Below are 26,934 nucleotides of genomic sequence, written 5' to 3'. Positions count from 1 at the left end.
AAAAAAGAAAGGCAGCAGAACACGGACAGAACTTTTTGGGATTCCATAATGTACTATGCTCCAGTCAGACTCTACCCATACTACCTGTGTATTGTTTCCATCTAACACTATTTTCTATCATCTGTCCTGCAGATAGGATATTAGCCAATTATCCAGTTGTACTTGGATTCCATAGTAGCATTCTTTCTCCATAAGTGTCCTATGGCTGACAGAATTAAAAACCATAGACATTTCTCAAAATATGTCAGATAGCAATGTTTTCTTGTCAAGGCATTCCAAAGTTTTATTTGTATATAAAAATATGGCACTGGTTGCAGAGATAACTGTTCTGAATCCAAATTGGTTTCCACTAATTACAGTATGTCAAAGTTGTCACTGCAGGACAGATCTGCATCCTCCTCTATGCTGGTGAAACAGTGGAACAGTGGAACACATTATACACTACCAGGGGTGACAGTCTATCACTGTTTATTATGGCATGGGTTATGTGCACATCATCCACTTCTCCACCTACCTATGTGAATAACATCCTGTGTCCTATAGCCATACCCTTTCTGCACAACACCCCAGACACTATTTTTGAGCAAAGCAATGCACGACCACATGATGCTGCATTCACACCTGTCTTCTTGGTGTCTCAGGATGTCAGCCTTTTGCCCTGGCCTTCCAGACCATCATACTTGTTGACAATCAAAAATGTATGGGGTATGGTGAAATGACAGGTGCAGTGGTATGACCCAATGCCAACTACCACCACAGAACTTTGGACCCAAGTGAATGCAGTATGGAAGGCTATACCACAGGATGCCATTCGTGCCTTATACATGTCGATGCCATCACACATGGAACAAGTTATCAGGGCCCATGGTGGACCCTGTGCCTACTAGGCAACAGGACGCATGCTGAACAGATGTGACTGAAATGCTACTCATTTTTGCAGAACATACTAATGTACTTGTCCTATGAATATGAACATCCTCTCTCTAGTCATTCAAGGTGTTCTGTTTTTTCTGAATATGCGTGTCTTTAAGGACAGATGTGTGGCACAATTTCCATTCTAATTACAATTGATGTTGTGGTTTCAACACTATTGGTAATTTTCAGAGTCAACCCTGGATGACATTCAGAAAACTATAGTTTAAAAGCCCATCAACAAAATGATTGTTAACCAACTTTGGCAACAAAGATGTGGGAAGAAATCAGTTATAGCTTTATTGAATGCACCATTCTTTCATTTACTGAAAATGATTTAGGGAAGTTACACAAAATCTAAATCAAGATGACTGTATAAGTATCTGATCTTTATTCGACAATCTTTAGAAACATTGTATTCAGCTATTGCAAATTGTTCCTAAATTTTTTTATGTAAGTGACTTTGCCAAGGCAGTTGCATCATCAAAGCTTATTATTAAAAATTTCTTGATACTCCCATATAATCAGAACAATCAGTGGCTATACATTTGGTTCCTTTCTGTACACATACACTACTTCTCTTATTTGTCATTATGATACACCTTGGAAGTATTCTTCACAGTGAATCTGTATTTTTGTATTTGTATTGCATACTGGTATGATTTACACCTGAACAACCTTAGAAATGAATACTATTATGTTTATACAGTTTTTGATGAACCATAAGTAGATGTCAGACACTAAATAAGTCTATGGCCGTACTGAATATTCAACACAAATGTGTGTGTGTGTAATGTTCTACAGTGGCCAAAGAATACTGAATTTATGGACCAAGAATTGCATACAGTACCCTCTCATGTGCCTGGCCAATATTTTAAGCAGCTTATTTCTTATTTTTATTTATTGCTTTCAGGCTGCTGCACAATTTGGCATACAATATTTCAATTAAGATGATATGTGTGGAACTTCATATAAAATGTACTTACATTTGAGGCACAGATTTTCAAAGTAGTCTACTCCTTGAGCATCAACAAATTGAACATACTGTCCTGTAGTACGCCTGTCAGATTCACTGAGATGGCATTGCAACGTAACATAATTATATTCCAGAGAACGACATATGAAGCGATCCTAAAAGAAAGAACATTCATTATTTAATATTTATATCCTTCGTCAGTACACTGTAAATTATACAATCAATGGTGAGAAAAAATTTTTTGGATTTAATTGTTTCTCTCCTTTATATCACACTTAAACAAAGAAGCCAAAGAAAAATTGTTTATGAAATTTGTGCTGTCTATGAAAGTAGCAAGATAACCTAAAGTGATGGACAAACAGTATGTCTGGAAATCAAATTTAATTAACATATTTTGGATGAAATTCACTGATAAAAATAGCATTTAAATAAATTTTTGTTATCAGTTTGGCAATAGTGGAATTGAACTTAATTTTCTTTGTTTAATTTTTTGAATATGATACCTCTGCTTGTTGTGAAAGCTAAATTGACACATTGTTTTAAAAATGTGAGCCATAGGTTGAAATGGCTAGTTATAGTCATAAACATATTTGAACAATATTTACAACTTTGATACCTACAAAAGATGAACCCATAAAGTTTACCTGTGAATAATATTCTTATAGGTCAAATACATCACTTCATATTTTAACTTTTGTTAGGTATGATACTGAAAATTTTCAATTGATAGTGTTATTGAATATACCAGCTTTACCTCTGTATCTTTGTTTTTCACTTTCATAACTCAATTTGCTGTATATCCAATAACATCAGATTAAAGAAAAAGTACTGAAGTAAAACCCTGTGTCTGAAAACTTGAGATAACAATCAAGGCTTAAATGAGAGCTGAGAGTCAAAATGTAGAGAGATTAATTTTGTGTAATAAAACCTGTGTTTGAGGAGCCATTAAAGTTTCTAGTATAACCTTGGAAAAAATAAAGCTGTGACTATGATACTTGTTGATGGTATTAGTCATTCTCTACATATTGACCCTTGAGTGTGACACATTTTTCACAATGGTGGACAGTTTGGCAGAGAGCTGGGTTGTAGAAATCTGCATTTTTGCTGTTCCGGAAATGTTCCACCTCAAAAATCACATTTATGTCATTCTGGAAATGTCTATCATATAACGATTTCTTCATATGAGTAAACAGGGAGAAGTCACTGGGTCCCATGTCAGGAGAATATGGGGAATGTGAGGGAGGGCAGCAAGCAAAATTTTATAGCATAAAGAAGCAGCATGTGTGACTGTGGACTATGAGCTGAGGCACTTTCATGGAGCAAAAAGATACTATTGGAAAGCTTAATGAAACACTTCATTTTGACAATACCCTGTAACGTCATCATGAGATTTTGCTAATAGGCTCTTATGAGCATAATCTGTTAGCATCACACCATGGTAGTCCCAAAAAACACTCATCATCTTTCCTGGTGATATGTGGGTCTTCAAATTTTCCAGTGATGATGAATCCAGATATAGACTGGGACACTCAGATGTTTAGGATGGGTGGTAGGGACAGAGCATCGAGTGATATTATACCTTGAGCAATTAAACAGAGAACCAACTCGTGGAGATAACATCATGGACCCACTGATAACAAACAGACCCAAACTTTTCGACTCTGTAAGTGCAGAACAGAGAATCAGTGATCATAAGGCCGCTGCAGCATCCCTGAATATGAAAGTAAATAGGAATATAAAAAAAAGGGGGAAGGTTTATCTGTTCAGCAAGAGTAATAGGAGGCAGATTTCAGACTACCTAACTGAAACTTGCTTTAGTTAAACCTTTATATAAAAAAGGGGAAAGAAAACAACCACAGAACTACAGACCAGTTGCCTTAACGTCAGTGTTTGGTAAATTAATTGAAAAAATAATGCTAGAAATCCTAATTGAGCACTATAATATGAATAACTTAATAGGAGATTTCCAACACGGCTTTAGAAGTGGTCGGAGCACCATATCTGCAGCAGTACAGTTTGTACACTGTCTGATGGAGAAAATAAATGAGGGATACGAAACGGCAGGAGTGTTTTTAGACCTTTCCAAAGCATTTAACAGAGTCCATCATGGCGCTCTTTTAAGTAAACTTGCTTATAATGGTGTCAGTGGGAAACTGTTGCTTTTAATAGAATCTTACCTTAAAGATAGACAACAATGCACAGAAGTTGTGTATGATAATGGAGAGGTAATTGCAAAAAGAAGATCAAAGATAAGGAACATAAATTTTGGTGTGCCACAAGGCTCTATCTTGGGCCCCTTCTTGTTTATTTGCTACGTGAATGATTTCCCAAAAGTATTAGACACCAGTCATCGTATTACTATGTATGCTGATGACACCTCTGGGGTTTGCTGGGCATGTAGTAATGATGACCTAAATTCAGTGGTACAGAATTTTGTTGAAAAAGCCCAAACACATTTTGAAAAAGAAAACCTGAGGGTCAATATTAACAAAACTAATTTAATTTATTTTAAGACAAGTAGTTCAAATAAAAATACTGTTCTAAATGAGGACATTCAGGAAAATACCTGTTCAGAATGTAAATTTCTGGGGATATATATAGATGACAGACTTTCATGGAATCAGCAAATAGATCATGTCTGTGGTAAAATAACATCTAGTCTGTATTTACTAAGGAGATTAGTTCAATATTTAGATATCGAAGCAATAAAAATAGCATATTTTGGGTTGGTGTATCCCCATCTATCTTATGGAATTGTATTGTGGGGTGGGTGTACCCAATACAATATAAAAAGGATATTTGTATTGCAGAAAAGAGTAATAAGAACTATGGCAAAAGTAAGACCCAGAACTTCATGTAAAAACCTGTTTATTAAGTTTAATATTATGACTATCTATGCAGTATATATGTTTCAATCAATATTATTAGTGAAAAAAGACAAAAAAGTGACAAACAGGAATATGGAAATCCATGATTACAATACAAGACAAAAATCAGACTTTCATATGGTGAGCAGATGATTGAATCTAACAACAAATACCCCATTCATTAAGGGAGCAATATTTTATAATTCTCTGCCAAACAACCTGAAACAGCTTTCTGGTAGAATTTTTAAAAACGAGTTGAAGAAATGGCTTGTATTGAAGTGCCCATACAGTATGGTGCTGACATGATTTGACCTCAGGAATGCTATATTAAATATACTTCAATGATATTTTACTTAGTAGCATGTAATCTATTTATATTGTGTATCAATAATCTGAATGTAATTATTATAACATTGCCCATGCATGTTAAATACATGTTTCGAGCTGTAAGATAAATAAATAAATAAATAAATAAAAGATAAAACAAAAATTTCTGTTCCGACACTGACAATGTTGAGTGTTTATGGAAAAAGTTCAAGGCAATCATAAAATGCGTTTTAGACAGGTACGTGCCAAGTAAAACTGTGAGGGATGGGAAAAACCCACTGTGGTTCAACAAAAAAGTTAGGAAACTACTGTGAAAGCAAAGAGAGCTTCACTGTAAATTTAAATGCAGCTGAAACCTCTCAGACAAACAGAAGCTAAAGCATAAGGAGAGCTATGCATGAAGCATTCAGTGAATTTGAAAGTAAAATTCTATGTACTGACTTGACAGAAAATCCTAGGAAGTTACGTTAAATCAGTAAGTGGATCGAAACAGCATATCCAGACACTCTGGGATGATAATGGCATTGAAACAGAGGATGACATGTGTAAAGCTGAAATACTGAACACCTTTTTCCAAAGCTGTTTCACAGAGGAAGACCGCACTGCAGTTCCTTCTCTAAATCCTCTCATGAACGAAAAAATGACTGACATCAAAATAAGTGTCCAAGGAATAAAAAAACAACTGAAATCACTCAACAGAGGAAAGTCCACTGGACCTGACAGGATACCAATTCAGTTCTACACAGAGTACACGAAAGAACTTGTTCCCCTTCTAACAGCAGTGTGCCACAAGTCTCTAGAGGAACGGAAAGTTCCAAATGATTGGAAAAGAGCACAGGTAGTTCCAGTTTTCAAGAAGGGTCGTCAAGCAGATGTACAAAACTATAGGCCTACATCTCTGACATTGATCTGTTGTAGAAGTTTAGAACATGTTTTTTGCTCACGTATCATGTCATTTTCGGAAATCCAGAATCTGCTCTCTAGGAATCAACATGGATTCCGGAAACAGCAATTGTGTGAGACCCAACTTGCTTTATTTGATCATGAGACCCAGAAAATATTAGATACAGGCTCCCAGATAGATGCCATTTTCCTTGACTTCTGGAAGGTGTTCAATACAGTTCCACACTGTCGCCTGATAAACAAAGTAAGAGCCTATGGAATATCAGACCAGCTGTGTGGCTGGATAAAGAGTTTTTAGCAAACAGAACACAGCATGTTGTTCTCAATGGAGAGACATCTACAGACGTTAAAGTAACCTCTGGTGTGCCACAGGGGAGTGTTATGGGACCAGTGCTTTTCACAATATATATAAATGATCTAATATATAGTGTCGGAAGTTCCATGCAGCTTTTCGCATATGATGCTGTAGTATACAGAGAAGTTGCAGCATTAGAAAATTGCAGCAAAATGCAGGAAGATCTGCAGCGGATAGGCACTTGGTGCAGGGAGTGGCAACTGACCCTTAACATAGACAATATGTAATGTATTGCGAATACATAGAAAGAAGGATCCTTTATTGTATGATTATAGATAGCAGAACAAACACTGGTAGCAGTTACTTCTGTAAAATATCTGGGAGTATGCGTACGGAACGATTTGAAGCGGAATGATCATATAAAATTAATTGTTGGTAAGGTGGGTGCCAGGTTGACAACCATTGGGAGAGTCCTTAGAAAATGTAGTCCATCAACAAAGGAGGTGGCTTACAAAACACTCATTCAACCTATACTTGAGTATTGCTCATCAGTGTGGGATCCGTACCAGGTCGGGTTGACAGAGGAGATAGAGAAGAACCATAGAAGAGCAGTGCATTTCGTCACAGGGTTATATGGTAAGCGTGATAGCGTTATGGAGATGTTTAGCAAACTCCAGTGGCAGACTCTGCAAGAGAGGAACTCTGCATCGCGGTGTAGCTTGCTGTCCAGGTTTCGAGAGGGTGCGTTTCTGGATGAGGTATTGAATTTATTGCTTCCCCCTACGTATACTGCCTGAGGAGATCACGAATGTAAAATTAGAGAGATTCAAGCACACACGGAGGCTTTCCGGTTGTTGTTCTTCCCGCGAACCATACATGACTGGAACAGGAAAGGGAGGTAAGGACAGTGGCACGTAAAGTGCCCTCTGCCACACACTGTTGGGTGGCTTGCGGAGTATAAATGTAGATGTAGATGTAGAATCCACGTATTTTCAATGTTTGTTTTGTTTCTGTGTCTTGAGCTCACAGGGATACGAGCTGAACTTGTCTGTGGTGATGAGGTGGTTAAAGAAGTTATCTGGATGTCCTAACACAACTACAATGTTTCCACTGCTATTTTGGTCTGGCAGGCTTTTTTGAATGGGTATGAGCAGTCACAGGACCCAGTTGGCACTGACCTTGGCCACATACAGAATTTGTGTGAGATGTTGAGAACTGAACCATGACTGATTTTCACTTCTTCCACAATCCACTATCACTCTGACTGCAATATGCTAGTCTTTGAGCACCTAGACCTCCACCTCTCTCACAATTTCTAGTTCTTCACAGAGGGATGATTTGCCACTTTGTTGTTTGTCATTCAGATTTATTTGGCCACAATGAAAGCATCTATTTCTGTACACTTCCACTAACTTAGGATAGATTGTTGCAGTGTTCTTTTCCTTAAAATAAAGTACACAGATTACCATGTGGTTCAGCACATTGTCAATGGGCTATGCCATTTTGTTTTGGCTCAGTGTGTACCAGGAGTGCAGATGTACACCTGCTAACAAATAAAAATATTAATTATGTAACTTCCTTGAAGTGATAATTAAAACTTTATGATTATCCCTCAAAGAGTTAAACTACGGTAAATTTCTCGAATTTTCTTTTTCTTTTTGTGTTTAATACCATTTCTTGACTTCTGAAAGGTATCGTAGGTCCTGTTCTTGGGAAACATGATCCATTTCCCATATAAACATGGTGGATTTTTATATGATTATACCTAGAAACATACCTCATTCAGACAAGCAGCTTGGCAGGCTTCTTTTGTAGATGTGTAGATAAGAGCATTGTCTAGTCCACGTATCATTTTATTTGGAACTCTTTCAAATGCCCAGGGTCGAAGGCACACATTATCTGAAAGTAATTTTATAAGTTTTAAATTTCTTGCAATAGACAGTGGGGCACTCACAACTCTTTTGGCATACACAAACACAGATATCAGTCACAATTCAGCACTCAGGAGCAAATTGTTTGTAATGGTCAGCAGTAGTTTTTATGGAAATCTTGTCACAAAATTAAATGACTGTATATCAGGCAACTCGTTTCTGCAAGAAGGAAATTTTGAAATCTATACTAATAATAACACTGTAAAAGCATCATGTCTGTCTGTTTGAACATGCTATCTCCAAATCAACTACGCTTGAGTATAGTCTGGAGCAATGTATAGGCTGTATTTCCTCAAAATTGGAACACAGAAAAAAGGCTATTATAATTTAAAGTTTACTTAAAAATCATCTGCTCAGGTTAATAGTTTGGATGTTTAATCATTATGGCATAGTACACTAAGGAACCAATAGGTGGCACTTTTAGTTTTGTAGTACACCAGTAGATGGCACTTTTAGCTTTCTTTTACCTCTGTGATAGAAGTATTTTTGGAAGTTTACATCAGTGACAGAATTAAGTGCCATGATCTCATCTTTGCAAATACAACATAACATTTAATTTACTTGGCTAGCATATACAGATTTACTGATTTCACTTTGTGTATTAAACACTTAATGACAGTGTTTTGCTACTTTTGATAGGTTTTATTTGTATTTAACTTCTTTCCTAGGAAAGTTTGTTTTACCTCAGCAACAGAAGTGTTTTCAGAATTTTACATCACTGACAGAATGAAGCACCACAATTTTATCTTTATGAATACAAATTAACAGTAAATTTACGTGCCTGGATATTATTTATATTATTTGCCAAGGAAAACACATTTATTAAAATTGCTTTGTGATTTGGGTGTTTACTGATTACATTTTGATTTCCTTCTCATTACAAGTAAAATGTCTAAAAGATGATCAAGTCTTTCTGAATACAGCAGAGCTACTAAATGACTGAGCAACATTCTGTCTCAAGAATCCAGTGAAGATCATGAGGTGAGACTCACTGTACCTCAAGATCATCAGGCTTTAGCTCACTCTTTGGAGACTTCTTCCAAAAGCAAAAGCAAGGTGCAATATTGTCATATTCCATCATGGATTTTCCATTGTTTAAAAATAAATTCCACATGCACAAAGTCTTGAGAACAGCTATAAATAAATATGTGGGCAACAGCAGATTTATCAGTTATTAACACAGTAAATTAACTTCAACTGAAAACATGTTAAAATTAAAAGAAATTTCAGTCTCACAAAAATGTATTCTCCCTTCACAAAGTGTATCTCAGGAGGTAGACAACACTACAAAGTAAGTGACTGTTTGTTAAGGTGATACAGTATGGGACTCCATACATTGCAAGACTAGTGATGACTAACATGGTATGAAGTGTTCTGCAGCAGCAGTAGTGGAGAAAACGGTAATAGCTATAGTGAAGTGAACGAGGAATACAAGCAACTTCCTTGCGAAGAAGAGGGATGTTCAAAGATTAAGACCTGGCAGCTCTAGTATGGAAGGCCCACCCCACAACCATTGAATACTCTTCATGCTATTAGGAGACACCATCCTTCCTGCCAAAAAATCAAAATAAAGTTGGAAATATTACTGGAAGGGTGGAGGACACCCCAATAGATAGCAATGTGGGGAATATCTTTACTCACACCACTGTTTGTATTCCAGAGGGAATCCTTTGGAAAAATCTACATACTTCAACAATAACTGAATCAGGAACACATATTTCTGACATAACAAAGCATATAAAATTAACTGGAATGTGAGAGAACATCAGTCAATAACAGATAATTTTTTTACAAGTTAAAAAGTAACGTCAAGGAATGTAAAGGGGAGAGAGACATATCATTGTATACTAATGACAACAGTATGTATTAAAATTAGATGGATGAAGCAAAAGTTTGTGAAAGATTATAAAGAAAAGAAATGCTACAAAAGTAGTGGACTAACTACTTGTTAAAATAATGTTCCATCAGAATACCATAAACATTAGTGAAATAGATGGAATGATGAAATAAAGGGAAGTCTAAGCTATCAAACAGATAAAAAAAATATTGGAATGAATAATGGGAAGTGGCAGATTTCAAAACTGGCTACAAAACAAACAATTAATAATGAATATGGATGCTTAGTGACAGAAGTGAAACAACAGAAAGAGTATAGGAGTTCAATTACTTCAGAAATACTTTGTTTTTCACCAAATAGTTCTATCAAATGAATCATAAAAATTCAACACATGAAATAAGCGAAAGGCTTTACTTGTAGTGGAATAATGTGTGCCACATAGACATACATAATAGAAGACAGACTTGCTTGTGAACACTGGCTTTTTTCCCTAACAAAAGTATGCACATTCACACACACAAACACACAGACACCCATCTCAGAGGTGGAGATCAACATCTAAGAAAATGTCTTGTGAAGTTGAGAAGGACAAGCTGAAGTAAATTTGGGAGCAGGTGTTGAGGTTATGGAGGAAGAAGCAAAGATTGTCCTTTCCATGAGTCCAGATCATGAAAGTGCCATCAATGAATGTGAGCCAGATGAACTGTTATCCATATTGTCAAAAAGTCTCTTCCTTACAGATATGCCACCAGTGGATGTTACATTTGCAGTCGAAAACAATTATCAAAATATACTGATAATCTTACCAAAGTATTTATTGACAGCATTATTCTATTCATCTCGTCCATAAACAGATCTCCCATGCTGTCTGCTCCTCTGACAATAATGAATCTGTTAACCAGCCACAGCTAGCACTCCTCTGATCACCCAATGTCACCCTCACCTTGAAAAGCTCAACCACATCCTTCATCAGGACTTCGACTACTCCTTGTCATGTCCTGAGCTGAGGAATATCTTGCCCAAAATCCTACTTGCATAACCCAAAGTAGTGTTCTGCCATCCACCCAACCTATGGAATATTCTTCCTTGTCCATCCCTACTCTGACTTTGCTTCCAATCCTGCACCACTTGGATCATTCTCTTGTGGTTGGCCCAGGTACAAAACTTGTCCCATACATCCAGTCACCATCTTCTACTGCAGTCCAGTCGCAGGTATTTTCTACCCAATAAAAGACAGGGCCATGTGTGAAAGCAGAAATGTTATATATCAGCTTTGTTGCAGTTACTGTACAGTATTGTATGTGGGCATGACAGGTAACCAACTGTCTATTTGCATGAACAGCCACTGCCAAACTATGGCAAACTGCAAACTTGATCAGCCAGTAACGAAAATTCTGCACATCATTATACAAATAATTTTAACAGTTGAAAAGGAAGATTAGACTTAAAAGAAATAAAGCTGTTGTTTCCTTTTAAAGGAACCATCCCTTCATTTGCCTAGTGATTTAGAAAAATCACAGAAAACCTGAATGTGGATGGTCAGACACAGATTTGAACTGCTGTTCCCTCAAATGAAAGTCCAGTGTGCTAACCACAGTGTTCCCTCACTCAGTTTTAACTGCTGCTGCACTACACAGGCCACTTGGATACTCCCTTGCAGCACAAGTTTCTCTGCAGCATGTCCTCCATTCTCACAATCCCCCTGTCTCCTAAACCTTCGTTAACGTGTTCCCCACTGTCTCTCCCTACCTTTTCCTTTCTCTCTTCGGTCACTGTCCTCTCCACTCCTTCCCTGTCCAGACTGTGTACTGCCTTCTGCCCCCACTGTTCCTCCCATGCCTCCTCCCATCTCCCCCCTGTAGACATTCTCTCTCTCTCTCTCTCTCTCTCTCTCTCATTCTTACTCTCTCCCCCTCCTCCCCCTCTCCCCCCTATACCACCCATCCCTGTTTCTCTCCCCCCTTCCTGTCTCCTTCTTCATCTCCAACTTCCTCTCCTTTCCCTTTCTACCTTTCCTCCTTTCCCTCTCTCTATATCTCTTATATACTCTACCTTTCGAAGTCCTTTAGTATTGTTGTTCAGCTGCTGAGTCATCTGCTAAAGACCTGCCTCACACTATCCTGCTACCCCCTCCCTCCTCCCCCTCCTTTGCCTCGTGCATCCTTCCCTACTCCCTTCCCACCTCCATCGGTCCAGACAACTGCTCTCAAAAATCTAGAATCAGTCTCACCACAGGAGTGAATGTTTGGGTGTCTGGGAGTCTGTTTGATTGTTTGTGTGAATGTGTATACTTTTGCTAGAAAAAGAGCCAGAGCTCAAAAGGTAGTGAATACTGTTTTCTGTTGGATGTGTCTATGTGCCACATATTAGTCCACTGTGAGAGAGTGGTTGCCTTTCCCTTATGTCATACATTGTTCTGTCCATGAATTTCCAACACTGTAGTATAAAAATTCAATTATATGAATGTGGCCACTTACAATATCCTCAATAGCAAACTGAGAAAATAAACTTTCTTTACATTATTACAAGACAATGGAAACGCCGTGTGTTATATATGGCAGTGAGACTAGGGTATTAACAACAGGAAATAAATATGGACTCCATACTGCAGAGACAATATTTTTTGAGAAGTGTCACTAGCTGCAGGGTACATGATAGGAAACTAAATACAGTAATCGGGCAAGAATAAGGAATTAAAATGTGTTTACAGGAAGATTAAGGAGAAAAATTGGACAAACTATTCCAAAGAAATGAGATAAAATAGAAAAAAAAAAGATGTTGTTCCCACTGGCAAAAGATCATTAAGTGGACTAGAGAACAAGTAAACTGTACTGTATGTCCATGATATAAAAATAACAAGTAAATCTCCAATAGACAAGAAATAACTAGAAGCTATCCAGTTCTAAATTAATAGTGTACACTTTATAAATAGAGAAAGAAAAGAAATTTTGAACAATTGCCAACAACAACTGGTAGCAGAAAAAGCATTTTTATCTTGCATGTGTATGAATATAGTCAGATATGTTTGGTCACATCAAATACCACTAACTTTTCTTGTGTGTTACCACTTCCATGCTTTATTCTAAACAATGTATCAATAGTACTCTGAAAAAATGAAATTCTGTTTATGGACACAAGTGGTGGACATTTTATTCACTGTTTTGTTTTAACATCATCACATTTGTAATATGATAACCATCATTAGTGATTTTGGCCATACATTCGCCATCTTCATATTGTATACATTGGCCATCTTCAGACACTATAGGTACAGAAAATGAATATGGCCAAAACGAGTGATGATTGTTACCATATTATAAAATAAAAAAAGTGTAATTATCCTATTGTTTTTATTCTGTGTGAAGGTACCACTCCAGGACTTTGCTAATGAATGTTACAGTATTAGAGTGTTCTACAGTTATATAATAAAAAGAGGAGCAGGGAAAAAATATGTTTCTCTGCTGTGTATCTTTCCATTTCCTCATACATCATGTTTCTAAAGATCCATAGTAAGACTGGATATATATTTGCTGAACATGGAAGATACATAAGTGCACAATCATTAAAAGTCTTTTAATTTGGAAGTATTGATATTAATGAGTTTTGTATATTAATTATGATTGTCTTATCTCACATATGGTTAAAATACGTATTCATTACCTGATCTTATCTGAAGTTTGACCATGTAATACATGTTAACAGACCGCTGAGGTGTAACTGATGGATTTGTTGCTGAAGTTTCATTTTGGAGTTCACACAATGTTTCTTGCTTTGGTGTTAATGGATTAACTACAAAGCTGCAACAACAGAAACAAAAGATTTATGTCGACTATTCTTATTTATATTTATTTGAGAAGTCAGGGTAGATTTCAAAAGGCTTCAACATGAGACTTCTCATTAATTTGAGGAACATGACAGAATATTAAGAAATTTTTGTGTCACTTCTTAAGAACATGTATCATTTATGCAAATTTCATACTTGAGTGAACAATTAATAAAACTGAAAGCAGGAATACTTTATACATACGTTTGCACCTGAAAAATTTTAATACTGCATATAGCACAATTCAAAATATCATCTCATTCTATCAGGTAAAAAAAAAAGAAACTAGATCCACAGTTCTACATTAGTAGCAAGTAAACGACTAAGTAAGTAAATAATTAAGTAAATTGACAATGGAAGAACTATAACTAAGAAAGATTCATAGGATTCCATTTACACATCCCAAATTTATAAGGCATGCCAGTCTGTGGTGCCTCACTTTATGATCTCGTGTGTAACGAAGAAGTACATGTGTCAGTGAGCCAAGGCAAATACAGAGTGTGATCAAACAAAGGAGTATTTAAAAAACTTCCTGGCAGATTAAAACTGTGTGCCCGACCGAGACTCGAACTCGGGACCTTTGCCTTTCGCGGGCAAGTGCTCTACCATCTGAGCTACCGAAGCACGACTCACGCCCGGTACTCACAGCTTTACTTCTGCCAGTATCTCGTCTCCTACCTTCCAAACTTTACAGAAGCTCTCCTGCGAACCTTGCAGAACTAGCACTCCTGAAAGAAAGGATATAGCGGAGACATGGCTTAGCCACAGCCTGGGGGATGTTTCCAGAATGAGATTTTCACTCTGCAGCGGAGTGTGCGCTGATATGAAACTTCCTGGCAGATTAAAACTGTGTGCCCGACCGAGACTCGAACTCGGGACCTTTGCCTTTCGCGGGCAAGTGCTCTACCATCTGAGCTAGCTCGAGACTTTGGAGCAAAACATGTTACTGCATCTCAGCAGAAATACAGATAACACTGATGTAGGTGTAGATGATTTGGATCTACATTTTATAGCTTCATAAATGAGGATTGTTGCAAAGTGCAGTCACCATTTTTGTCCAGTTAGTAATTTCAGTTGGTTTAGTCTGTTGTATGCTTTCTTTTAGTTAATTAACAGATAGAAAATGCATGTTAGTTTACCTACAGATGAAACTAATTCAGGCTAAAAATAATAGACATTAAATAAGTGTAAAAATCTTTAAGAAACCTACAATCAAGAAACAATTTCTGAAAAAGCACACTGAAAGAAACAATGAAGGTGAAACAATTCACATTTAAACATATTTCATTGCTCAAAAATTTCATAATGTGTATCACTTGTTTGTCACTATTATGTATCACATAAACGTAAATCTAGCATTATACTTATGAGTGCCAAGTGAAGCAATAATGGTAAATCAGCTTACCTGAAAGCAGCTGCTTGGCAGTCGGCTTCTTCCCGGCACCAACCTTGGCACTCATACAATGTCAGATTCTTCACAGAGTAATATGTTGTGCCCCGATAGTCCTGGTCTGTAAGCTTCTCGAATGCTGTACGACCTGTAAAATGAGAAAAAGCTTTAAAACTAAGATGATGAAGTTGTATATCTGTGGGTATTTTAGCTGTTTTTTCCTTTCTTTTTCTTCCATATTACCAATCACCTTTATACTTAAAATGAAATGAAACTATTATTTAATTGGTGGCAGTAACAGATCTTTTTTCTTTTAAAAAAAGCCTACGACAACTTTTGGCCTCTCAAGTTACATCAGGTACCATGGTAAGTTAAAAAATAAATGTATTGAACTGTCCACCAGCCATAACTGAGTACTCTAAAGCTGATAAACTATGTGTAGACAGAAACAATGAAGTACATGACACAAAATGAAAAATACACCATTAAATGAATAACGTGTACAACCTAATAAACTTAACTGTTAAATCATGTGAACAATGTCAAATGTAAGAATACAGTCAAAAGCTGGGAACATATAACTATCATTGATGAGCAGCTCTTATAAGCAAGCAAAGTGCATATTATTCTGGTCAGCAGATTACTGGTATGGCATGTCAGTTTAACAGTCTGATAGGCTTCACATTTATCTGCAGATGTTTTGTTTGGCAATGTGATGATAATGTTTTTGCTTAGACCTGAAAGATAAGTTGCATGTTTAGTAGATTTTTGACACCAGTTCATATAACTTTGCAGTTCCTGCATCTAACAAAGATTTCAATATCTTTGAAGGTATGTTATTGACTCCTGCTGCCTTCCTTAGCTCTGTTGAACTGTCAACTCATTACTGGATCACCTAATTCCTCCACACCAACTTCCTCCTACTCTACTATTACACTTCAGAACAGTTACTCTCCATTATACAGGCCTTTGATGTATTCTTGCCATCTGCCTGCTCTTTCTTCTGCATTGAATAGTGGTTTTCCATCTGCATCTAATAAGTTTAAACCTTCGTATTTTATTTCTATGGAGTTCTGTTTAACCTTCTTATAGGCTATATAATTCTTTACTACAATTATATCTTTCTCAGTGCCTTGAGATGTTTCTCTCATCCATTCTGACTTTGCTTGTTTGCATTTTTTGTTAATTTTATTCTTAGGTAACCTGATACTAATGACTTTCTACTTCAGTATTAAGACTGTTATTTATTCTTCTTCTGTCTGTAAGATCGAGTATTTCTTGACTTATTCATGGTCATGACTTCTCTAGCTTTACTTTTGCTACACGTTAAATGTCCTCTCCTTCCTTAATTGCTTCCTTCTTTGTTAAGTTCCACTTCTCTTCTACTGAATTATTCTACTGTATTACTCTTGACACTTTTACCTAGGCCATTTGTCACTGCCTCACAGGATTTCCACTTTGTCTTATTCTGTCCTCAATTTTCAGTATTCCATTTCATCATAAAGTCCTTTTTTATCCTCTTAAATCTCAACCTGCAATTCATCACTGCTAGGTTATGGTCTGAGTATGCATTTTGTGATGGTTTTGCCTTCTTTCTTCATTTCTTTGTTTGTTGTCCTCGGTGTCGATGTACTGTGATGTGATACTGCCTGAAAAATGAGGTGCAAAAGTATAACATTGGCTACTTTAAATAATGTAGCCAACAGGTGCACAGTTGCATTTCACAGTAGTTTACTTTCACTGTTCACAAACCCCCAATAATAATCCACAGTTATATATGGCCAGTGCAGTATTGTTTTAACTTTACATAAGACTTATTAATAGTTTCCAGGCAAACCTCCACATACTGCTACAATGAAATTAGAATCATATTAATACCTTCAGCTGCTGATAGGTGTTGATATATATCAACGAGGACAGGTGAAAATATGTGCCCCGACTGGGACTCAAACCCGGGATCTCCTGCTTACATGGCAGACGTTCTATCCATCTGAGCCACCAAGGACACAGAGGATAGTGTGACTGCAGGGATTATCTCACGCACACCTCCTGCGAGACCCACATTCTCACCTCGTATGTCCACACACTACATTTGTAATGTCCCACCCCAACATACTCATTACTCGTGGAAGACATTCTTACCAAGTCCTGTAAGAGTTTGAGGAATATGTGTGCATCCGCACAGAAGAAGAAGGTCATAGCCAGTATTGCCAGAACTATATACTTATATGGATATGGTGTCTGTTCTTTCAGACATGTCCGAAAGAACAGAAACCATATCCATATAAGTATATACTGCTACAATAGTTTACTATTGAACATCTACGAGCAGTAAAAACCTAACCACAAAGTTCACAGTTCTTGAAGAATAGAAAGATACATGTGGAGCAGACACTGTCATTGTTTTAATACACAGCCTAATTGTGTAACACTTATTTCACAATTAAGTTGAAGCATGTTGTTGTTCTAACCAACACAGGTTTCTTGTCTGAAGCTCGGTCATAGACTGACTGTCTCGGGACCACAAATTGGGCCCTTATATGTCCTCACAATAATAGGTATGTAAACTACACATTGTTCAAAGTTAAATTTACAGAAATTACAAATAAAACTTAACTCATTAAATTAACTGAATACATCAAAAAATTGGTTCTTTTTAAGAGTTTCTTCTACTAGAAGGCTTAAGCCAAATTATTTTTTTTTAAATGATGAAATTAACATATATAGTTATGCAAATAATACTTTTGACAAAACTGTTAATTACTTTGGAATTTATTAAGGGCGGGCTTTGCTAACATGTTTTCGAATCAAGTCAAATAAATGCTTAAAGAATGTTCTTAGTTGTTCACCCAAATGATTATATTTAGTACAGAATTTATATTTGTTTATACATCAACAATAGAATTTAATTTATGAAACAGTCACGGATTTCACCCTATAACAAAAGATACTAACTAGGCATAGTAAAAATAAATTAGAAAATCAATTACATACATAAAACTAAGCACAAAATTAGATCTAGTGTTATATTCTTCAACACTGCGGTCCAACCTATCTCTTTTATGAAAATGCAGATTATGCCCACGTATGTTAATGGTAATTAGTTAAGAGCAAATTGAATTTTAAGGTGTGTGTGTGTGTGTGTGTGTGTGTGAATCTTTAAGGGATCAAACTGCTGAGGTCATTGGTCCCTAGACTTACACACAACTTAAACTAACTTACGCTAAGAACGACACACACATCCATGCCCAAGGGAGGACTCGAACCTCTAATAGGAGGGCGAATTTTAAGGAGGCAGATGGCAAAACAAGAGGAGAAGTAAAATTATCCCAGCTTGCTTCATAACAATTTGAGTACACTTTGCATTTGAGTATTTGATTTCTAATACTTGTCTAAGCATGATGATGTCTAATTGGTATATCCAGGTGTTTGCCAAGTATAGCTTCCTCTACTGTGGTTCTGGGAGATGGACTTTTCTACAAGTTGGGACCAGTGGAAAAACTCTAATAGACTCTCTCTACTCCCATTCTTTTCTTCAGGGCTATATTCCCCAAGAACTCTGTCTTCCACTCCCATTCCTATAGTAGTGGTCCAATCACCTAAGACTATCAAATTTTCATCCCCCTTCACAAATTTTATCAGTTCCTCTGTTGCCACATACATTGTGTGTGTTTCTTCATGATCAGTTTTTGATGTGAGCATGTAAACTTCCACAAGTGTGGTTGCTGTAGGATTACTTTCAATCCTCAGAAGAATCATTTGGTCACTGATGCTGTTGCTATTATCTTAGACTCATCCGACGAGAAATCTTTGTCTTATTTCCATTTCACTTCACAAATCTCTACTAAATCTAAGTTACCCTACTGGCCATTAAAATTGCTACACCACGGAGATGACCTGCTACAGACACGAAATTTAACAGACAGGAAGAAGATGCTGTGATATGCAAATGATTAGCTTTTCAGAGCATTCACACAAGGTTGGCGCAGGTGGCGACACCTACAACGTGCTGACAAGAGGAAAGTTTCCAACCGATTTCTCATACAGAAACAGCAGTTGACCGGCGTTGCCTGGTGAAACGTTGTTTTGATGCCTCGTGTAAGGAGGAGAAATGCGTACCATCATGTTTCCGACTTTGATAAAGTTCGAATTGTAGCCTATCACGATTGCGGTTTATCGTATCACGACATTGCTGCTCGCGTTGGTCGAGATCCAATGACTGTTAGCAGAATATGGAATCGGTGGGTTCAGGAGGGTAATACGGAACGCCGTGCTGGATCCCAACGGCCTCGTATCACTAGCAGTCGAGATGACAGGCATCTTATCCGCATGGCTGTAACGGATCGTGCAGCCACGTCTCGATCCCTGAGTCAACAGATGGGGAAGTTTGCAAGACAACAACCATCTGCACCAACAGTTCGACGACGTTTGCAGCAGCATGGACTATCAGCTCGGAGACCATGGCTGCGGTTACCCTTGTGGCTGTATCACAGACAAGAGTACCTGCGATGGTGTACTCAACGACGAATGGCAAAACGTCATTTTTTCGGATGAATCCAGGTTCTGTTTACAGCATCATGATGGTCGCATCCGTGTTTGGCGACATCGCGGTGAATTCATATTGGAAGTGTGTATTCGTCATCGCCATACTGGCGTATCACCCAGCGTGATGGTATGGGGTGCCATTGGTTACACGTCTCGGTCACCTCTTGTTCACATTGACGGCCGTTTGAACAGTGGACGTTACATTTCAGATGTGTTACGACCCGTGGCTCTACCCTTCATTCGATCCCTGCGAAAGCCTACATTTCAGCAGGATAATGCACGACCGCATGTTGCAGGTCCTGTACGGGCCTTTCTGGATACAGAAAATGTTCGACTGCTGCCCTGGCCAGCACATTCTCCAGATCTCTCACCAATTGAAAACGTCTGGTCAATGGTGGCCGAGCAACTGGCTCGTCACAATACGCCAGTCACTACTCTTGATGAACTGTGGTATTGTGTTGAAGCTCCATGGGCAGCTGTACCTGTACACGCCATCCAAGCTGTGTTAGACTCAATTCCCAGTCGTATCAAGGCTGTTATTACGGTCAGAGGTGGTTGTTCTGGGTACTGATTTCTCAGAATCTATGCACCCAAATTGCGTGAAAATGTAATCACATGTCAGTTCTAGTATAATATATTTGTCCAATGAATACCCGTTTATCATCTGCATTTCTTCTTGGTGTAGCAATTTTAATGGCCAGTAGTGTAGTTAAACCTGCTTTTTATTTCTTCAGGTGAGGATCCAAGTGGGAGTGGGTGGACGGTCATTACTCCACATCTCAAGAAGGAATTATTAGAAGTGTTTGTATTTTTACATATATAATTTCCAGATTTCATCGCTAAAAATTGGAAAATAAAGTAGCGTGAAAACTATGAGTTCCAAGATGGCAAGAAAATCTAGAACTTACAAGCCCTGTTTAATTCAGTGCTTATGTGAGGACCTTCTCAAGTGGATGGGTTTGCGGCCTGACCAGTAACATTTCAACCAGGTTAGGCGCACAGGCTGACCTACCAAATGTCAGCAACAAATGGCTCATGAGTTCACAAGAAGAAGAGGCAAATTACAGGTATCTGAGTAAGGGAAGAGAGAAAGGGTAATAATCTCCACTAAGGAAAACCACAAGGGGAAAAAAAGCAGAAAACAGAAAAATATAGGTAGAAGTGATTCAAAGAAACAGAATTTCCACATTAATATGTTTGTATAGTCATAGTTTGCATCCCAGAGTTCACAATTGTATTGCTTAGTGAAGCACTTGTAATTGTGAGTGCGCAATTTCATACTGTGTGCATGATGCCATTATCAAAGGTTTTTGGAGGGTGCTGGGAAGACAGAGGCAGTAACAAACTGTGATCCTCCCCAGAACCAAACCTTGGATCTGCACCTTTATCTCTTTATAGATTCTCCAATTTCTCTATGAAATTCAGACGCCTAACATTCGACACCCTGATTCATAGAACATTTTCCTTTATTCTTCACCCTCCTGATAACCCTATTCTGACCAGTCTTCATCTGGAGATCCAAAAACGGACTTGTTTATCTCTGGATTTTTATGCAGACGAACTGGTCATCATGCGACTATGACAGAGGGCTATATGTCCTGTGGAGAAACGTTGTGGTGGCTCTAATACAGTGGTTCCGTAGCCTTCTGCATCCTCAGGTAATTTAGCATTGCTTATTATTCCATCTTTACAGCTAGTCTCCCATGTCTAAAGCAAGAGAGTACCCTGAACCTCTATCTGCTTCTTCACCCTCCATTGACAAGGCAACTGGTAGAATGAGGGTCACTCCTTAAATCAGAAGTCTTCGGCTGGTATAGCTGATGGCTTTTTATTCAAAATTTAAGGTGTGGCTTGGCTCAAACCCTGAATCCATGACCTCTGTTTTAGAGCTACTTGAAGACACTACCCTAGACCATAGTACCCAGAGGATCATACACCAATCCTAATCTATCAGTAATTGGTTTAGTAACAACTTGTGAGATTTAACTGTAAAAAAGAACAGCAGTGCAGTGACAAATTAGGCTACAAAGTGAAAGAACTATGATTAGTCACTCATACAAATACTGACTGGCTATAGGACAATGTGTAAAAGTACAGTGGTCAGTTTCTCACCGATTTTGTTTTCAGTACTGTGTCACTAGTAACAATATGGGTGCAAAATCCAAAGTTCAAATTTTAATGGGAATGCGTGATAGATAGTGAAAGGTTGATTTAGTGACTTGATTTCTGTATGGCATCTGATGGATTTTGTACTGCAATAAGAAATAGAAAAACAATCCCCAGTGTCAACTCGGGTTGAATCCATGAACATGGAGTGCGGAAGACCTTCACACTATCCACAAATCCGTCGACTGCAGTGATGACGATAATCATATAGTAATAATCATGCAAGTAATTAAGCTACCGGAAAAATAGGGCTAATTATATAAACTAAACTTGTTTTGAGACTTAAATGAAGATAAACGTTTATCAAAACATGGTATTTTTGACGTTTTATTGGAAACGCTCTTCTAGCAAATAGGGCCGAACTTGGCTGGTGTTTTCTTGGCTGCAATAGGAACATGAGGATATTTATAATGTACGCACCGTGACTAGGGAACTCACCTCTGACGGAAGCGACCCCGCCCAGAAGAGCTGCAGCAACGACCAGCATCCATCGCAGCCGGGCTAACGTGCTGCTGCTCATGATGGTCTAAAACAAACACGCAGACCATTATACGATTGCAGTCCAAATGAGCGCCGAACTGCAACTACATGCAAAAAAAAGCAGCAGCTGCACTAGCCGCTCCAAGTGAATTGTTTGTATTATACAGTAAAGATGGTTCAAATGGCTCTGAGCACTATGGGACTCAACATCTTAGGTCATAAGTCCCCTAGAACTTAGAACTACTTAAACCTAACTAACCTAAGGACATCACACACACCCATGCCCGAGGCAGGATTCGAACCTGCGACCGTAGCAGTCCCGCGGTTCCGGACTGCAGCGCCAGAACCGCTAGACCACCGCGGCCGCTCAGTAAAGATGTGTCGGGTGCGTCCCCTACTTAAGAAAGAACTTGATATTAGCTGAATGTGAGAGTGAAGGCTGCTCATTTTAATTCATCGTTGAGATGTTGATTAAAACCAGCACAATAAAGACGGAGTTTGTTAAAATATAGGTTGACTTTCAAATATATTAGTATTGCGTCTGATGAGGGAATGCGCTGCCTTAGATTTTAAAATTTAGTGCAGAGTGGAATTTCCCTATTGTCCGCAGCCTAAACTTTCCTTCAAAGTGGTAACATTGGCTAAGGACCTATTGCATGTTGGCTTTTCTCTCGGGATCTTCGATCGACGTTCGTTTAACGATATTTTCCACGTTTCGCCAGCGCTAGTGGTTAGCATTGTCAAAGGTTCACCCTCAACGTCGACTTAAGGTCCCGACACAAAACCCAACAAGCAATATGTCAACAAGTGACCACGAAAGTCTCAACAGTTCGGTGACAAAATGGTTTGCCATTAGATTACTAGGTGATTATCGACGGAGCAGTGTATTTCGATTGCTACGCGCTCACAACCTTCTGATATTAAATCGCTGTTAAATGGTCAGGAATTCAGAATTTCTGCTCGTCATGTCTTTTGCCCGTGGTGGTGTTACATCGCTGCATTTTGTCGCAGGATCGTCGTGGGTCTGGCAGATTGTCCTTTAGCAGGTTCCCATTGAAATTTTTTCAGCATTTCTGTCAAACTTTGTTATGGGCTATACTGATCTGCTACGCCCCCACCGGCGCACCTTAGGAGTCCTTCGATTTCTTCTGTCAAGTCCATTGGCTAAGGATCCCAAAACTGGAGCAGAACCGCACCGAAAATGTTGCAGTAGAATCTTGTACTCGGTTCCACTAATAAATGCACTGCGCTTTCCAGGATTATTCCATGGCAGTTCCAGTATGCATTTCTTGCCACTTATGTCAGGTATTCGCTCCGTTTCACATCACTTCGTACTGACAGGCTCCAAAAGTTTACGGTTAGAATGCTGCATCTGATACTATCTTGTTCTTTCCCCGTCTATCTGCAGTTGATGAACAAACTAGACAGCGCCGTTTTGAATGATCTGAAGTGGGATGTGGCAATCGTCTGCTTTTTTCCAGCTTAAAACTCGCTTAATAGTCACAAGGGGAAAATCAAAAAATTTCGGGAGAGTTCAGAGAGTTTTCAGTACCGATATCTTTCTTGCCCACATCACCTGCTAATGGAATACAGAAGCAGATGTATATGTAGATGAAGGCGATGCAGACTGAGAGTGCAGTCGGGTGTAACATTCCGCGGACTTCATACACTGAACAGCCAAAACATTACGAACGCTGTCCACCACGACGTTGGATGCCTCCTGGTGCGGGCACGTGAGGCGTAACAAAAGTATGTAAGCGGAGCAGCCACGGACTGGGGACCACCCTAGCGAAGGTATGGGCTGCAAATGGGGAAATACATTGAGACAAGTGGCTTTGAAAAGGGCAGATTATTATTACTCAGTCTCTGAACGAGTATCTAGAAAGGGAAACTACCACTAGGCGGTAAATCATCAAGTCCACAACTCTTCACAGAACGTGGGGTTCGGAAGCTTGCCTGTTCTGTAAAGTAGGGTAGATGGTGATATGTGGCATCTCTGTCTAAAGAGCACAATGCTAGTGCACGCTCACGTGTTTTGGAGCACGCCATTCATCGTACATTGTTGGACATGGAGCTCCTCAGCAGAATATTCATACATGTCCACATGTTGACCCAACGGCATCGTCAGTTACGACTGCAGCGAGCGCAGAACCATCGGGATTCGACCTTCGATCAATGGGAATGTTTCGGCTCTTCGGGTGAATCACATTTTTTGTTACACTAGGTCGATGATCGTCTCCACAAACGCCGTCATTGAGGTGAATGGCGACTTGAAACGTGCAGCGCGCCACGGACGCAGACTGATAGAGCAGTATTATGCTATGGGAGACATTCTCCTGCGCTTGCATGGGATCTGTGGTAGTAACCGAAGACACGCTGACAGCTGCGAACCACCTGCGTTCCTTAATACATAATGCCTTCTCCGACGGCGATGTCACCTTTCAGCAGTATAATTGTCCGTGGCTCGGAGCCACAACCGTGCTGCAGTGGTCTGAAGAGCATTGTTGTGAACTCACGTCAATGTCTCGGAGACAAAATTCGCCTGATGTAAATCCTACGGAACCCATCTGGGTCGCTATCGGGCGCCATCGCCGCTTACGCAAATCAGCGGCCCGTTATTTACGCGAATTACATGACCTGTGCGTAGACATCTAATGCCACATACATCCACAAACCATCAACAAACTGTCGGATCCCTGATACGCAGAATCAGCGATGTATTTCATCCCACAGATGGACAAAGGAGCTATTAAGCAGGTGGTCATAATGTTTTGGCTCATCTGTGCATAGCATCTAATCAATACCCTTGTTCAACCTGCTACTCGGAAAGACGTCCAGCAGCCTCGGTGACTAATGTTAATGTACCGGTAATTCATTGTTTCTTACTCAAACACCCTATCACCCACAATAAAACAACAACATCTCTTTTTAAATGTAACATCATTCATAACATAACATTGGAACTGTCATCAAAATATTATCTGAAGGAAGTTATCCTGTAAAAAAAAAGGGAAACTGCAGACAGACTCCCTACGTAACTGTCATCGAAGATAGTTAAAGTGAGCCAGTAAATAAAATAACAGTGCTGCTTCCGTAATTCCTATTACGATTTGGGACACATCGTCGACTCTTTCCTTGAAAGTTCCTGGCAGATTAAAACTGTGTGTCGGACCGAGACTCGAACTCTGGACCTTTGCCTTTCGCGGACAAGTGCTCTACCAAAGGCAAAGGTCCCGAGTTCGAGTCTCGGTCCGGCACACAGTTTTAATCTGCCAGGAAGTTTCATATCAGCACACACTCCGCTGCAGAGTGAAAATCTCATTCTGGACTCTTTCCTTGTTTTTCAAAATCGTGTGTGGATGTTGGAATAGTGGTTCAAATGGCTCTGAGCACTATGGGACTTAACATCTATGGTCATCAGTCGCCTAGAACTTAGAACTACTTAAACCTAACTAACCTAAGGACATCACACAACATCCAGTCATCACGAGGCAGAGAAAATCCATGACCCCGCCGGGAATCGAACCCGGGAACCTGTGAGTGGGAAGCGAGAACGCTACCACACGACCACGAACTGCGGACTTACAATAGTGAATCTAACAGTTTCTCATCGAACTTTTGTTGCAGGCAGGTTCATTACTGTTAACAATAATACGAACAAATTTTTACACCTTCACACACATTCTGTAAACTACTGTAACGTGCTTAGTTTATAAAATTGTAGGTGCCGAAACACATCTTTTCCGCCATACAACATCCCCGTACCCCCTCAGCCATAAAACTCAAGAGTTTCGATTTTTGAAAACTTGTGATAAAACTTACAATGAAAAATCTTTTTTTACAAAATAGTGCTCTAAAATTTAGGCATTTAAAATATAATTTCTTATTATAAAAACAATAAAACGATAATATTTAATATAAATGACAGGTGATACCATCTGTGTTCGTAATAGTGCCACTTTGCTCCCTAGTTCTGCTAGATACATATCCGCACAAGTCAGTAGTTTTCGTGACTATCACGTCATGTTTTCAACTTCTGCCAACAGGAACGTTTAAAGGGTTGTATTATAGCTACCCATTGTCATGTTCACTGGTGCTGGCGCAGCGCCAAATTATAGCTACGTTGCGATTTAATGCACGCGTACTATTTTAAATCTCCGGTGCCGACTTGTTAAAAAAAAATCCCTAGGAGTTTCCGGAACGCCGTTCCGGGGCGTCCCGGCCGAAATTAAGCACAAGCGTAGGTCTCTTCCCCATTGTACCAAGTATTACGATTTCTTCCCGTTCCATTAGCGAATGGAGTGCAGCAGGAATAGCGGCTTAAATGCTTGTGAGCGTACTAAAATCATTCTAATCCAGTCCTCGCGGTCGCTTTGGGAGCATCAAGTTGGGGACTCTGGTATATTCCTTCCTTAAGACTGGTTCTTGAAACTTTGTAAGTAGGCTTTCACTGGATAGCTGACGTCTTGATACTCTCCCTTG

General features: G+C 38.9%; 1 protein-coding gene across 1 annotated transcript in view; it reads right to left on the bottom strand.

Annotated features, from left to right (window-relative positions):
- Nucleotides 1-26,934, bottom strand: part of LOC126184677 (uncharacterized) — a 127,082-nt gene that overhangs the window by 31,420 nt on the left and 68,728 nt on the right. Inside the window, exons 2-6 of the mRNA XM_049927164.1 lie at nt 22,411-22,498; nt 15,277-15,409; nt 13,709-13,845; nt 8,058-8,179; nt 1,899-2,043 (exon numbers count right to left, since the gene is read on the bottom strand). Of these exons, the coding sequence (XP_049783121.1) occupies nt 1,899-2,043; nt 8,058-8,179; nt 13,709-13,845; nt 15,277-15,409; nt 22,411-22,492 (619 nt within the window). The 5' untranslated portion in view covers nt 22,493-22,498. The remainder of the gene's footprint in view (nt 1-1,898; nt 2,044-8,057; nt 8,180-13,708; nt 13,846-15,276; nt 15,410-22,410; nt 22,499-26,934) is intronic.

Source organism: Schistocerca cancellata, chromosome 4, assembly GCF_023864275.1.
Source record: "Schistocerca cancellata isolate TAMUIC-IGC-003103 chromosome 4, iqSchCanc2.1, whole genome shotgun sequence".
Classification (NCBI taxonomy): Eukaryota; Metazoa; Arthropoda; class Insecta; order Orthoptera; family Acrididae; genus Schistocerca; species Schistocerca cancellata.
This window is presented reverse-complemented; position numbering and strand designations above follow the sequence as displayed.